The sequence below is a fragment of the Crotalus tigris genome, unplaced genomic scaffold (genome assembly GCF_016545835.1).
Source record: "Crotalus tigris isolate CLP2741 ecotype Arizona unplaced genomic scaffold, ASM1654583v1 scf7180000017549.6302385, whole genome shotgun sequence".
In the NCBI taxonomy this organism is placed as follows: domain Eukaryota; kingdom Metazoa; phylum Chordata; class Lepidosauria; order Squamata; family Viperidae; genus Crotalus; species Crotalus tigris.
In genome coordinates this window covers 3,606,272-3,622,276 of record NW_024096467.1, presented here as the reverse complement: position 1 = coordinate 3,622,276, position 16,005 = coordinate 3,606,272, and the positions used below count along the sequence as shown (strand labels likewise).

Here is a 16,005-nt window from a genome sequence, read left to right as displayed (position 1 = left end):
TTCTTTTATGATACAAGATCATGAAATCCAAATACAGGTCCCTTTCATATCCTTTCTTGTTGCCAAAATCTCAGCGAACAGCTGATGAGTTGAAGTATCAAGTCCCCGAGGCTGTGTACGCCAAAGTGCAGGTAGGAATGTTGTAATATTTATGAAATGTATAATGCTCCATAACTGGCAAATTAGATATTGGATTCCTTCTATCATCATAAGAAGCCTTAAAAAATGACTCCAAGATTGAAATTGTTCTGAACCCTAGATTAAATCCCACTTTTCTTCTTTCTATATCCCTGGTGTGTCTGGAGAGGTTGTGGAAGAGATCCACAGCCTTTTATTTTTCTTATCCACTGATAAAACATCTATATAAAATATTCCATTCTTCAAAACAGAGACAAAGCTACCCCTGGGGATATTTACTCAGAAGTAAAGTCACTCAGTGTTCAGCAGCCTTCTGGAATTACCAACAAAAGACATTTCCCAGTTGTATCGCTAAAGTAGGCTTCCATTTACCACTTCAGTTTCATTAAAATCTCCTTTAAACAGTGTGGCAGGAAAATATGTTTTTGGACTCTTAAATCATGAAGAATGGGAATGGGAGAAAGAGAAGACAGATACTCTTCCCTGGAAAAGCTCTGTGCTCTTCTCAATTATTTGCAAGATTGAGAGTTGCAGTCTAAGATGATTTGAAAAATGTTAGATTGGGAAAGCTTGTTTCTTGTTCCACAGGAAATAAATCTTAGGAGTTGGAATGACTTGTCCAAACACAATTAGTTGGTAAGAAAAAGTTTCAAAGGAGGTGATTGTGGATGGGATTGATTGTTCTCTTGTAATGCTATGAAATTGAAAATTATTTGTCTTCCTTGACTTTTATGATCTGCTGGCCTTTGCTTTTGCCGAGACAAGGTCCCTGGCTAGATAAAATTTATTTTCAACAGGAGAATCATCATCTCAAAGCAAAACAAAACAAAACAAAAATGTTTATCGAACATTTTTTAAAATGGGAATGATTGATGGAAACTTTTGCTGGAACAAAGAAAGAGTTGTTTTGCTCATTGTAGGCATGGACAGTCGCAGCAATTTGAAGATAAAGTTTTTCAAACTGAGCGTGACTCCTAAGGATGTCATGTACACAACCATGGAGTTTTCTTGGTAGCAGTACAACAGAAGTAACTTGCCACCTCCGTTTTCTGGATTATTATTTTTTTTAATTTCTCAGTCTAGATAGCCCTAAAGATGCCATTTCTTGTCCTTCTCTTTTTGATTAACTAGGAGGCACCAATAGCCACTAAAAGACAACTTCCAACAAGCAAAATCAATGGAGGAAGCCAGGTTCACTTAACGATTGTGTAATTCACTTAACAACCACGGCGATTCCCTTAACCTTGGCAAAAAAAGATTGTAAAATCAGGCACAACTCATTTAACAGTCAGCTTGCTTAGCAACAGACATTTTGGTCTCAGTTTTGGTCATAAGTCAAGGACTATACCTGTACTAACCTGCTTAAGTTATCCAAAGTTAACTATATATTGCAATTTAAGCAATTTTATCAACATGTGTATGTACCTTTTGAATATAATCAATATAGGACCATTGGATCCAATTTGCTACCGAGTGCAAGAATGTAAATTAAAGTAGATCTTATAGACCAGTGATGGCGAACCTTTTAGAGCCGAGTGCCCAAAAACTGGCCCTGCCCCCATTCTACCCCTGCCCCGCCCCCCATCCCCTGCCCCGCCTGCCCGCAGGGCCATTCACCGCTTCCAGGGCCCGCCGCAGATGACCCAGGCAGCCCACCAGTGCCATGGCGGCCACACCCTCTGCCTGTCCCCTGCAGCATCAACTGTGCACAATGGGGCGTGAGAGCAGAGTCTTGTCTACACTGCCTGGCTGCCATGTCCTTGGCTGCGCTGCTTTGCATGGGCCATGTTCGGCAGTGACTCTCCTCCAGGGGGGCTGCTGGTGAGAGGGTCATGGGGGAGGCGAGGCTGGGGCAATGGGATGTGTGCCCACAGAGAGGGCTCCGAGTGCCACCTCTGGCATGCATACCATAGGTTCACCCCCACTGTTATAGACACTTCCTTTTCCTACACATCCAATGAGGCAGGACTCATAATTTCCTGCCATATTGTGAAACTGTTCTTAGGAATCTACTTTCCTCTGCTTTAAGTCCATTAGTTCATGACCTGCAAGAGTTTTAGCAGATGACATCATTCTTTTCAGACAAGAGAAACGAAATGCTTTGTTGTGTTAACACTGGCAAGAGGGGTGGCAGCTGTTTGAGGTTTTTCTACTGCTTTTCTTAGGAAAACCATCTTTTGCTGACAGTAATCCCTTCCTCCTCCCTCTCCCTTTTGCCTCCTCAGATGAAACTAGTGACAATCTGAGATTATTGTCTGATATTCCCTTAGTTGCTTCCTGTTTGGAAAATGGATAGCGGCCAGCAATAGAGTTTACCTCATTCTCAGCTCGCCAATTCTTCCATGTTCAGTGTCCCAACATCTTTAGGCAAGGCTGAAAAACAACTGCAGTCAATCAGTGAGTGGGTTCACATCTCACTCAACACCATTGTTTGCTTGATGATAAATGGGGGCTTCAGACGACATGCTAATCCAGGGATCTTCAGACTTGGCCCTTTTGTGGACTTCAACTCACAGAATTCCTCAGACAGGCACTCTGGCTGAGGAATTCTGGGAGTTGAAGCCCACAAGTCATAAAAGAGCCAAGTTTGAAGACCCCCGTGCTAATCCAATAAAAAGTAATATTAAGACTTGCCGCCAGAAACTGATTCTTAGGAGACAGCGCTAACAGAGCCAGACCATTGCATATAGTTAGGCTTTTATGTTAAAACTGGTTGGATGCTGTGAAACAGAAACTCCTTGCATATGATTATCTACCTATTTTTTTTTAAAAAAGCTGGTGTTTACTCTCCCAGGTGCTTCGCTCTGCTGCCGACTGGTCTGCTGGTATTAAGTACCATGAAGAATCGATCCATTCTGCTTACGTGAGCGTGATAGAAAACAGCAAGCACTACATCTATATAGAGGCAAGTAGTTGCTATGTGTAGAAGACCTGGCTCAGTTCAGTGAAAGTAGCGGGAGGCTATATTTATAGTTTTCATATAGGTTGAAATTCTTCAGTGACATAAATACTGCTGCCTTTGCCTTTGTATGTGCCTAAGTAGGAGTATTTTCATGATTGGAGGCAGCTGCCTTAGAAGGCCAGGTGGGTTGTCCCCTGGAGTTGGATGGACATTATATGTTGTCTTCTGTAGGAATCAGGCCAACAGTAACATAAATGAGGCTTTCTCACCTTGATTGCCCTCCAGATGGGTGGACTTCACTTCCCAGAATTCTCAGTAATGTTCACACTAACTGGAGGACCCTGGGAGTTGAAGTCTACATAACTGGAAGGTTCTCAGTTTGGGGAAAGATACCATGAATTTACTCCAGCAGTTTATAGGAGTCTGATTCTATTGTGTAATTTTTTGCCTGTTTATTACTTTCTGGGTATAAATGGTGGGCTTTCAAAGTGCAGAATAAGTCACAATTTATTATTTCCTTCATGCACACAGAAGTGTCATGTTCAGTGTGCCTTGAGAAACTATGGTTCATCGTTGTAATAAACTTTTGGTGTTCGATGAGAATGATCAAGGATACTCAAGATACTCAAATTCTATCAATGAGAAATATAAATTAAACATTCCTTTGCAGAGCTCCAATAATTTCAATGCAATTTTTTTATGTTATTCTTGATTGATTGGTCGATTGACTGATTTACAGTTTTATCTGGCCCAATCTGCAAAGACTGGGTGACTTACAAAGAAACAATATTATAACTTAATGTTATAATGTTGTTTCTTTGTTAGCCACCCAGTCTTTGTAGATTATACTATACCATTATTATACTCTACCATAGGTAGATTATAATGTTATAATCGAGAGGAACAAAGCAAATAATTATATAAATGAAAATCACTGCGGTAATAGTCCATAGTTAAAGGCCACTGAAAAAATGTAGATTTAATTGTTTTAAATCCTCAAAGAGTGGGAGAGGAATATTGCAAAAAGTGGTGTCTATCACTGAAAAGATCTGCTGTCTTCTCTATGGTCCATGCACCTCTTCAGAAGAGGGGTCTCTTGAGAAACTTTCTTTCTTCCAAGAATTGAAGAAACTTTAATCTGCCTGCTTGGTAACCATTCTGCTTGGCTGAGAATTCTGGAATTCATTCCAAGATGCACTCTTCGATTAAATAGTATTCCGGCCAGAACTTTCCATGACCTTTGTTTTTCAGAAGTGTTGGGAAATAAATGTCCCAGAATTCTCAAGCAGCCAGCAAGAATTCTGGGAGTTGTTTCCCAGGGCATTTAGAGCAGGGCTTTTCGACCGCTGGTACGCGTACCATCGGTGGTACTTTAGCACCTGACAGGTGATACACGACCCCTAGCCAAGTATAGCGGAGGAGGGAATGAGCTAAAGTGGTGCCGCACAGGTCTGGAGGAGATCAGCTGGAGCTGCAGGGCTCAGCAGAAGCCCCAGGATCTGCGTGTGCGGCTACATGCTGATTGGAGCTTCCGACACACCCAGAAGAGAAGAGGAGGGCGGAGAGAGGAGAAACTATAAAATGAGCAGGTTTTGACAGGAGAGGGAGAGAAAAAAACACACGGAGAAAGAGAGAGAAGAGGCTTTTGTTAGCGAAGCGGTGAGGAGAGAGAGAGAGAGAGAGCCATTTGCGAGCAAAGAGTGAGTGAGTGAGAGGGTGAGCAAGAGGCTTTTGCAAGCAAAGAGTAAGAGAGGGAGGGCTTTTGCAAGGGAAAGGTGAGAGAAAAGGGGAAAAGTGAGGGGGAGAAGGGAAAAAGAAAAGAAAAGGCATTGACTTCTGACTTTCTCTGTTGCAGTAGAAGGAAGCATTAACATTGAACCTCAACTTTTTATTTTTCCATATTATAAACTAGCCATTTCTATAACAACAAATGAATCTAACCAGAAAAGCCCCAAATCCCCCCTCCCTTTTTTTTAGTCGTCAAGTTCTCGACACCTTGCTAAGCACTGGTGGTACTCGAATATTGTCATGTCCTAAAAATGGTACAATCTGTGAAAAGATTGAAAAGCCCTGATTTTATTGCACAGCAGGTTGAAGTCTATGTAAATAGAATGCACTGCTCAGTGCTTTCCTGAGGCTAAGGTAGTAACTGGGAGAGAAGGTCATTAATTATAGATTCCACTTTTAGAAAAGCTGATCTTCTCTGACTTCTTCTCGTCAGATTTCACAAAATAATCTTACAAATAATCCCAGAGCTACTCCTTCAGAAACGGTTGCCTTTCCAAATATTGTACATTAAAAACATGCAATAATTCAGTTTCGTTAGCAGCATAAATATTTGCAATTCCTTTCTGTTTTTGTTTCCCCATTGTAGAACCAGTTTTTTATTAGCTGCGCCGACGACAAACTTGTGTCGAACCGAATTGGTGATGCCATTGCACACAGAATTCTCAAAGCTTACAGGTAACCTAGCTGCAAAAAAATGGGGGGGGGGCGGAAGTGTTTTGCAATTATTTTTGCAATGGAAAAAACTTGCTGAGGAATTCTGGGAATTGAGATCCAGACCTCTTAAATTTGTCAAGATTGAGAAACATTAGCTTAGACTTTTCTAGCACACCTAGGGGAAGCACAATTAAAAGCCTTCAAAGTTAGAGAGTAAAAAAAGGTAAAGGTTTACCTATCAAGTTGTATCAATTCTAGGGCATGATGCTCATCTCTGTTTCTTGGCTGAGGGAACTAGCGTTGTCCAAATACATTTTCTATGATGAGCTAATTAAAAGTTAGATAATCTTCAAGAATTGGCAGATTTTATAGAATTTGCTGGAATGAGAGGGGTTCAAGCCGTAAGTTAACAGTCCTCAATACTGCACTGATATTATTTTATATTTTAGCTATCATATGAAAAAAAGAATAATAGAATATTTGTAGCTCAGGCTTGAACTATGGGGTTCTTGGTGTTCTCAGAGCTTAGTTGTTTTCTTGTAGACATACATTTATTTATTTATTTATTTATTTATTTATTTATTTATTTATTTATGAGACTTATATACCGCTTTAAGTGCAAACACTCTCTAAGCGGTGCACACCAGTAAGCAATGTATATATATATTTACATTGCCCCCAACAATCTGGGTCCTCATTTTACCTACCCTGGAAGGATGGAAGGCTGAGTCAACCTTGAGCCGGTGAGATTTGAACCGCTGACCTGCTGAACACAGTCAGCTAAAGTGGCCTGCAGTACTGCACTCTAACTGCTGCGCCACCTCATTACCTGACTAGGATACACCATCAGCCAGGTGATACGCTAGGCTAAGCTAGCACTGATGATCTTACCTAGGCAAGTAATGAAACATCTTCAGGAAAACAACTAATATCCCCAAGGGGCCCCCAAGGGAAAAATATTGCTTCTTTTTGCAATGATGGAAATGGACAGGCCATATCAGTGGTGGCGAACCTATGGCACGGGTGTCAGAGGCGGCACTCAGAGCCCCCTCTGTGGGCACGTGTGTCGTCGCCCCAGTCCTAGGCCTTCAGCTGGGTTTTATAAAACCTTTTCACTTTAGGCCACCACCGCCGTGTGCAAAAAAAAAAAAAAAGGTTCAATCAGTCAGTCAATTTCAACTTCTCACAGGGAAAAAAATATCTTCAAAGTTGGAATTGATTGATTGAACTTTTTAGTCCCATCAAGTCTGCCGTTACCACTGCAGCTATGCCCACCCAATGGGCCACAGCCACCCGGCACTGGACGATGCATAAGTGGGTTTTGGGTTGCAGTTTGGGCACTCGGTCTCTAAAAGGTTCGCCATCACTGGTCCATGTTCATCCGGACTATTAAGTTCTCAGCCCATTCCTGAAATGAATTAAACAATAAATATCCATCAGTGGCGCATGGCCAAAAAGGTTACTGTGTAGATTTCTGTCGTCGTGTATGTTTCTTTATCTCAGGGTTGATGCAGCTTTTCAACAGCATGGGCCCATTGTCCAAGGCAGATTTGTCACATCCACAGTATAAGACTAGATTTATAGGCAGAATGTTGAAACTCAGGGGCCAAATAACATGTTGCACCTTCTGACTTGATGTTGCGACCTTCTCTGTCTAAATGCTCGATGAGAACTGAAGTGTGTGTGTGTGTGTCTTTTGCACTTCTCTTTGTTTAATCATTTAAGTGATGTGTAAAATGTTGCTGGTTACCTGAATGGCAAGTGACTATCTTTTATACAAAAGGAATGAAAGATCTTGGCAGGGTGGAATATCCTAATCTAACAATGGCTTGAAGATCACTGTAGCTTCACATAGTCAGGGCGAGAAAGAACATTGACAATTGTCTGGAATTTCTAAAAGGAAAGCTTGCATTTCAAGAAGCACAGTCATTAGCCATTGTAGCTGTGGATCATCTCTGAACTGTGAGACTGTTACAGCAGCTTTGGATTTAACAGCTTTCATGTATAACCTTTTCAGTTCCTTCCAAAAGTGGCTCTAACTCTCCTTTTTGGTCGTCCTTTGGCTGCTTCTGCTTTTTTTTTTATGCTTTTCTTCCTAGACTGCTGCTTTTCAGTGAGTTTATGACAGTGTTTATTATTATATTATCGATCATCGCACAGTCAGCCAGATGTTCAGACTGGATTTGGCATTTTGTCTACCTATCGAGTCCTTACCCAGGACCTGGGATAGGCAGATGTGGATGTTTGATGGTATTACAGGTATCGTCGCAGGATGGAAGCAGTTCCTAATAAGGCCGCCTTTTGCAATTGACTAATAGCAAATTTGTCAATGCCAATGGTGTTCAAGTGGTGCTCCAGTTGTTTTGGGATTGCGCCCAAGGAGCCTATGACTATTGGTACTACCCTTGCTTGCTTTTGCCACAGTCTTTCTATTTCTATTTGTAGGTCTTTGTATTTTGTTATCTTCTCCAGTTCTTTCTCTTCTATTCTGCTTCTCCAGGCACTGCCACGTCCACTATCCAGACTTTTTTGTCTTTCTTATCGACAATTGTTAAGTCTGGGGTGTTATGTTGCAGGTGCTTGTCTGTTTGAATTCTGAAGTCCCAGAGCAGTTTAATTTTATCATTTTCTATGACTTTCTCTATTTTATGATCCCACCAGTTTTTGCTTACAGGCAATGATATTTTTTGCAGATCTTCCAATGCACCATTGTTGCTACTTTGTCATGCCGCTGCTTGTAATCAGTCTGTGCAATCTTCTTGCAACAGCTTACCAAGTGGTCCACTGTTTCTTCAGCTTCTTTGCATAGGCGGCACTTACTGTCTGTTGCTGTCTTCTCAATTTTGACTTTGTATGCATTTGTCCTTAAGGCTTGGTCTTGTGCAGCCAGAATTAGTCCCTCGGTCTCTTTCTTCAATTTTCCTGCTCTTAGCCATTGCCAGGTTTTATTATTATCTGCTTTCCCAGCTATTTTTTTCATGTATTGGCCATGTAGTGCTTTGTCTTCCCATGCCTCTATTCTGTTCTTCATTTGGTCTTTCTTGTAGGCCAGTTTGGTCTCTCCAGTAGTCAGTAAGCCTTCCTGATATACTAATTTCAGTGCATCTTCATCATTGTTCTTCAGATATTCTTCCAAAGCCATTTTTTCTTCTTCAACCATCTGATGTACTTGTAGCATTCCACGCCCACCTATTTGCCTTGGTAGATAAAGTCTATCAATGTCACTGCGTGGATGAAGGGCGTGATTCATTGTCATTATTTTTCTGGTCTGCCTATCCATTGCTTTTAGTTCTGCTTGAGTCCAGTCCACTATTCCAGCTGTGTATCTAATGACTGGGATTGCCCAGGTGTTGATTGCCTTTATGGTATTTCCTCCATTGAGTTTGGATTTTAAGATCTTCTTCACTCTCTTGATGTATTCACCTCTAATCTTTTTCTTGACTTCAGTGTGCTTGATGTTGTCAGCTTGAAGGATACCCAAGTATTTGTAGTACTCTTCCTCATCCAGACTCTTAATGTTATTTTCGTGGGGCATCTTGATTCCTTCAGTTTTCACTATTTTTCCTTGTTTGATAGTAAGTGTGGCACATTTGTCCAAGCCAAACTCCATTACAATATCTTGGCTATATATTATTATTATTATTATTATTATTATTATTATTATTATTATTACTATGGATCATCGCACAGTCAGCCAGATGTTCAGACTGGATTTAGCATTTTGTCTATCTATCGAGTTCTTACCCAGGACCTGGGATAGGCAGATGTGGATGTTTGATGGTATTACAGGTATCGTCGCAGGATGGAAGCAGTTCCTAGTAAGGCCGCCTTTTGCAATTGACTAATAGCGAATTTGTCAATACCAATGGTGTTCAAGTGGTGCTCCAGTTGTTTTGGGATTGCACCCAAGGAGCCTATTATTATTGGTACTACCCTTGCTTGCTTTTTTTTTATTATTATTATTATTATTATTATTATTATTATTATTATTATTATTATTATTATTATTTTCTGGAGTCCTCAGGCCCAAATATAAATCAATTACCAAATGGCACAATTATTTAAAAAAACAGATGGGATATACAGGTAGTCCTCAACTTACAGCAGTTCGTTTAGTGACCGTTCAAAGACATAACGGCACTGAAAAAAGTGATTAAATGACTGTTTTTTGCACTTATGACTATTGCACACACACACACACACACACCGGTCACGCAAACAAAATTCAGACGCTTGGCAACTGGTTCATATGTACCTGTAAGTGAATTATTTACATCTGGTCAGAAGCGAGCCTTCCTAAATTCAGGAAGATTTGCTTGGAGTTATGTGTGATTAGGCTGGCATTACTTATTACAGGTAGTCCTCGACGTATGACCACAATTGAGCTCAAAATTCCCATTGCTAAGTAAGACAGTTGTTAAGTGAGTTTTGCCCCATTTTACGACCTTTCTTGCCACAGTGGTTAAGCTGCAGCTGTTAATTTAGTTAACACAGTTAAGTAAATCTGGCTTCCCCCTTGACTCTTGCTTCTCAGGTCACAAAAGGGGATGACATGACCCTAGAACACTGCAAGCGTCATAAATACGAGTCAGTTGCCAAGCATCCAAATTTTGATCACGTGAGCTCAAAGATGCCGAAGTTGTAAGCAGTGGTGGGATTCAAATATGTGAACAACCGGTTCTCTGTTGGATGCCGCTTCCGGAAGTCCATTCTGGGCCTGGGCAACAAAAAATTAGCTTCCGGTTCTGCCAAAGTGGTGTGAACCATCTGAATCTCACCACTGGTCATAAGTGTGAAATACGGTCATAAATCACTTTTTTCAATGCCATTGTAACTTTCAACCATCACTAAATGAATGGTTGTAAGTTGAGGACTACTTGTATTTTGTAGTCAGTTTCCACAATTATTTTTTTAACTATTGAGCCATGAGAACAAACAATGTACTTGTTGGGGGGTCACAAATCCTTTCTAGGAAGGCCTTGGCTGAAACCTTTCCAGGCTGGTTCCACAACTCTTGTTCCCCAACTCTCATTAGCCGAAGAAATTATGCAAATGAAAAGGTTCCACAACTCTTGTTAGCCGAAGAAATTATGCAAATGAAAAGGTTCCACAACTCTCGTTAGCCAAAGACATTATGCAAATGAAAAGTGCGTTTACATCATTCTAAATAGAGCCTTGGTTTTTCCATGGTATAGAATATTGCTAAAGAGGCAGAATATGCTTCCCTGGGTATAATTGTGATTCAGGTAATGGCATAGGCATTGTAACAAATTGTATTTCTATCAAAGCAAGTGATCAATTCTCCATCCCCAGAGCATTTGCAGAAACTTGATTGATAGTGAGACCTGCAGCTTGGCCTCCAGATCAACATTTATGCTGCAAGAGCCCATGTGTTTCAACTAAATTGGATCTCCAGGATTCCATTCGATAGCAAAACAAAATATCAAGCTACATTTTCTGTTTTTCCACTAAGTGTTCTGCATACAGATAAGCAAAAATGTTTCTCAGTAACAGAATTGGAGAAAAGATACCTAATTTTTGTGTCGATACTCTAAGCACTGGGGATATTATCCTTCCCATAGGAGCATGAGGGTGACATATATCACCTTTGGCAATGCTAGCTAGGACTTCTGGGAGTTGCAGTTTGGCAACATCTGAATTGGCCCAGTTTCCCCATTTCTGAGTTATAGATTTGGATGGAATATAAGACAAGAAAAATATGTCTTCTGAGGTAAGATAAGATAACCTTTATTGTCACTTTTTTTACTGTGGGCCCAACGGCACACATAAAAAATGAAACATATTGCCCGCTCTCAAAGTGAAACACATACATGACACACACTTAAACATACTATATACAACATATGTATAGACCCAAACCCCTACATATACATAACAAATTAGTATTAAACACTGTCCATCTTGAATATATAACAGAAGGAGGAAGCTTGAGAGTTCACAAGGTTAATGCTGTATGGAATGAAACTATGGCTGAACCTGGATGTTCTGCTACGGAGGCTTCGTGGTACAGATCTGATGTAGGATCATACAGGTAGTCCTTGATTTACATCCATAATTGAGTGGTCATTAAGGAAACTCTGTGGTCATCCAAGAAACATGTTAACCAGACCCATGGAATGGTATAACAGAGTTGGAAGGGACCTTGGAGGTCTTCTAGTCCAGCCCCTGCTCAGGCAGGAAACCCTATACCATTTCAGATAAATGGTTATCCAATCTCTTCTTAAAAACTTCCAATATTGGAGCATTCACAACTTCTGGAGGCAAGTTGTTCCACTGATTAATTATTCTAAATTTCTCCTTAGTTCTAGGTTGCTTCTCTCCTTGATGAGTTTCCATCCATTGCTTCTTATCCTGCCTTCAGATGCTTTGTAGAATAGCTTGACTCCCTCTTCTTTGTGGCAACCTCTGAGATATTGCAACACTGCTAACATATCAACCCTAGTTCCCTAGTGCAGGGGTGTCAAACTGCTGGCCCGTGGGCCGGACGTGTCATCCAGAAGACTGTGGCAAAACCGGCCCAATACGTTGCGTGATGTCATGTGACGTCACAAGTTTGACATATCTGCTCTAGTGTATTAAGTTCTCAGACTAGACAGACAAATTGTAGTATGTCATACACTCAGGCTAGAGGTTGCATGCTCTCAAGTTCCACAATTCTGTGATTTGTCTTTCTAATCTGAGATCTTAAAATAAGAAAGACACATGCTCATTGCTTAGTTTATACCTCCCTTCCTACAGGCTGTAGTGAGGATACTATAGTTCATAAAGCAGAGTGCACTACATAACGGTGAATAAAATCTATAGTTTCAATTCTTATCAAAAGAAGTTGAACTGATTAAGATCTAAAATTGGAGTTCCAATGACAATGAAACCAGTCATATACTGCCTCCTGTTGGTCAGTAAGTGGCAAAAATACCACAGATATATACTGTATAAAATAATTTGCCTTTGCATCTTCTGGTCTGTAAATTTTGCTCTTCCATAATTATTTAAATGGTTCAGGTAGTCCTTGACTTATGACCATTCATTTAACAATGCTTCAAAGTTACAAAGATCTTGGAAAAAGTGATGACCTGTACTTGCACTTATTAATTATTAATTATTATTAATTGTTTTATTCAGTATCCTAGTATGATTTATGTTGATTGCTTATTTAGCATCCTATGAGCATCACTGAGTGTTGTATCTTATGAATAATGATTGAAACTATGATTTATGATCTATGACTGATCATTTTGTGTTTGTACGTACACGGAAAGCTTATGCACCGGAGACAAATTCTTTGTGTGTCCAATCACACTTGGCCGATAAAGAATTATAGTCTAATCTAGTCTAGTCTAGTCTATATTGTTGTACCACCTTACAGCCCTTGATCGTAATTTGGTGCTTGAGGACTACTTGCATTTACAACCAGTTGCAGTGCCCTGCAATTATGTGATCATGATTTGCAACTTTTTTTGCTAATTTCCAGGAAAAAAAACAACATTGGGGAACCTGGATTTTAATGACTCTGGTGCTGTATTTTTGCTGTAAAATTTGTCATAAGATCAAGGTCCATCTTGACTGCAATGACTACAGTGGAAATTCTGATCCTAATTGTGGTCATAAGTCAAGGACTGCCTCTAATAGAAAGATCAGATGGAGAATTCCCACCCTCTGAATATATACCTCTCAGTCCTTGAGACAATTGAAACATATATAATAAATTCGATCACATCTTTGCAACTTCAGTTTCTCTGATAAATAAATAACAACTGTTCTGTTTTTCCAGGCATGCTGTAGCTGTTTTTAATGAAGTAGGTTGCTCCTGGGTGATTAATTTGTCTAATTAATTTTGAAAAGTTTCGTTAATTAACTTCACATATGTGCTTTCTATCCTGTCTCACCCGGATGATAGTCTTTAATTTTAAGCCAAATGTATGTTTACCCTTGAAAACTAATTTCAAGAAAAAGTACATAGACAAAGTACCCTAGTCTTTACAAAAATAAGGATGTATTTTTATTACTTATATAAACAGTGGATTTTAGGAACAATCCATTTCAAACAGATATCAGGTTTTCTTTTCCCTGCTAGCTTCAGAAGCTATTAATACAGATGTCTTCTTGTTACAGTTTTGGACCATGCTCCCTTGAGAGCGGTTTTTTTGGGCTAGATCAGGCATGTCAAACTCGCGACGTCACATGACATCGCGCAACGTATCGGGCCAGTTTTGCCATTGCTGGCAATGGGGTGGGCACAGTTTCCAAGTGACGCATCCGGCCCACGGGCCAGCAGTTTGACACCCCTGGGCTAGATAGAGCTTGACGTGGTTATGACTACATCCTTCTTTCTCTCTTATTCTGACTTTATTTTTTCCCCAAGTGATTTGGAAAAAATGTTCTTTTTAGCCAGAAGTACAGTATGATCTGATCCCTTTAAGAGAACATTTAAACATTGAACTAGGAGCTGGTCCACAGGCCATATATCTATGGCTAAAGATTGCCTACTCTTGATTGCCTACTCCAGGTATGTCCAACCCACAACCCTGGAAAGCTAGTATGCGATTTATATACATTAACTATATCACAGGTAATCTTTGACTTATGACCACAATTGACCCCAAAATTTTTATTGCTAACCAAGATAGTTGTTAAGTAATTTTTGCCCCATTTTACAACCTTTCTTGTCACAGTTGTTAAGCAAATCACTGCAGTTGTTAAGTTAGTAACATGGTTGTTAAGTGAATCTGGCTTCCCCATTGACTTTGCTTGTCAGAAGGTCATAAAAGGTGATCACATGACCCTGATATAAAGCTGTGGTCATAAATACATGGCAATTGCCAAGCGTCCGAATTTTAATTACTTGACCACAGGGGTGCTGCAGTGGTTGGAAGTGTGAAAAGCAATCATAAGTTGCTGTTTTCAATGTCATTGTAACCTTGCACGGTCACTAAACAAATGGTTGTAAGTCAAGGTGTCATGGTTCCAACAGATGAAATTCTTCAAAGAACTTCGAGGCATTGTTTACCTTAAAGAATCTTTATTTGAGAAGCATAGCATCGGTACTAACACAGTCAAAGTCAAAATTGAATTCCCCTCCCCTGAGCACATAGTATCAAAGCATAACTCCCTCCTCCAAATTAACAGTCATAAATCACATTCTCCAATTAGTTTGAAATGCAGGCTTTCCCTCCAATTCTCCAACCCACCAATTCTTATCATCTCTTATTTCAATAACCTTGATTCACACACTAGGTCTTAATATTGTTACATCTAGCTAAACTCTCATCCACAGATGTTTTGCTTTGACACAAGGACTACCTGAATATATATTTTACATGTGTCCCAAGACAATTCCTCTTCACTCAGGGCAGCCCAGGTAAACAAAAGTTTGGACCACCACCACCACCCATGATCTACACAGTGTAATTCTATGCTTCGGAGTGTTCTGTATGGTTTGCAGGGAGATTTCAACTCACTATGCATAAATTCAATCCCTGATGACTACATGAATACGTTAGTGCATTAATAGAGGTTTTACTTGATTCAGCTTTTCCACAATCTTCTGCAGATGCTGCTGTTCATAGTGATGTATATCCATAAGGGATTTGCAAAATTTGCTTAGAATCGACTCCTTACAAAACTGAAATATTCAAATATTATCTTACACTTTGGAAGTGTGAAAATTGATTGATTTCCCATTCTGTTCAGCATGACCTCTGATGGCAGAAATAGTTGCTGTAGTTGAAATGAATATATCATTTAAAATTGCGCTCTTTGCAACCCAGAAGTCTCACCTCCTTTGTGACTTGGTGAAAGGACTTTTCATTGCATTAGCCTGGCATTATTGTCATATAACTTTTCATATGTCTGGTATTAATTATCTAAAATTATTTTTAATTAGTTAATATGATGTTGACTGTTTCTTCTTCAAAAGCCCCAAGTGCCTTTTAAAGGCTCAGAAACTAATTACTGATGGATTACCATTTCCCCAGTCAATTTTATCCAAGCCACATGATGTTCGCCACCTACTGGTTACTGCCTGTCTCCTTGGATTAAATCTCAATACAAAGTCATCCTTTTTAACCATTCCAAATTGTAACGTGTGTATTTGGAAAGCTAGTCTCCATGTCAATTCTACACATTGGCAACTTACACATTATGGGTGTAGTACATGCATGTAAGATTTCTAACTAAACAGACACAAGGGCTTCTCCGGAAATAAAATAGCCCAGAAATTGGCTGGTCAGCATGATAATAATCTGTCAATTCAGATAAGAGCAATACTTTAGGATTAAAAAGGAAAGGCAGTTTGCAAATCAGAATGAGTGATAGCAGCTGTATTTCCTAGTTTGGCTTCAGAAATATTCATATGATTTTATTCGGTTGTTGTTCTTAGAAGATGAATTTTTTATGAAAGTATGGATTTCTCTTTGGTGTGACCTGTATTACAAAATTATTTTTGCTCAATACAACTTCAGTTCCTTCAAATAATACTGGGAATTAAATTTTGGGTAGATTTG

The 16,005-nt window shown here is 39.7% G+C and overlaps 1 protein-coding gene across 1 annotated transcript in view; it reads left to right on the top strand.

The window, feature by feature from the left end:
• Positions 1 to 16,005, top strand: part of PLD1 (phospholipase D1) — a 164,573-nt gene that overhangs the window by 124,058 nt on the left and 24,510 nt on the right. The window contains 3 exon segments of the mRNA XM_039338090.1: positions 18 to 131; positions 2,933 to 3,043; positions 5,415 to 5,503. Of these exon segments, the coding sequence (XP_039194024.1) occupies positions 18 to 131; positions 2,933 to 3,043; positions 5,415 to 5,503 (314 nt within the window).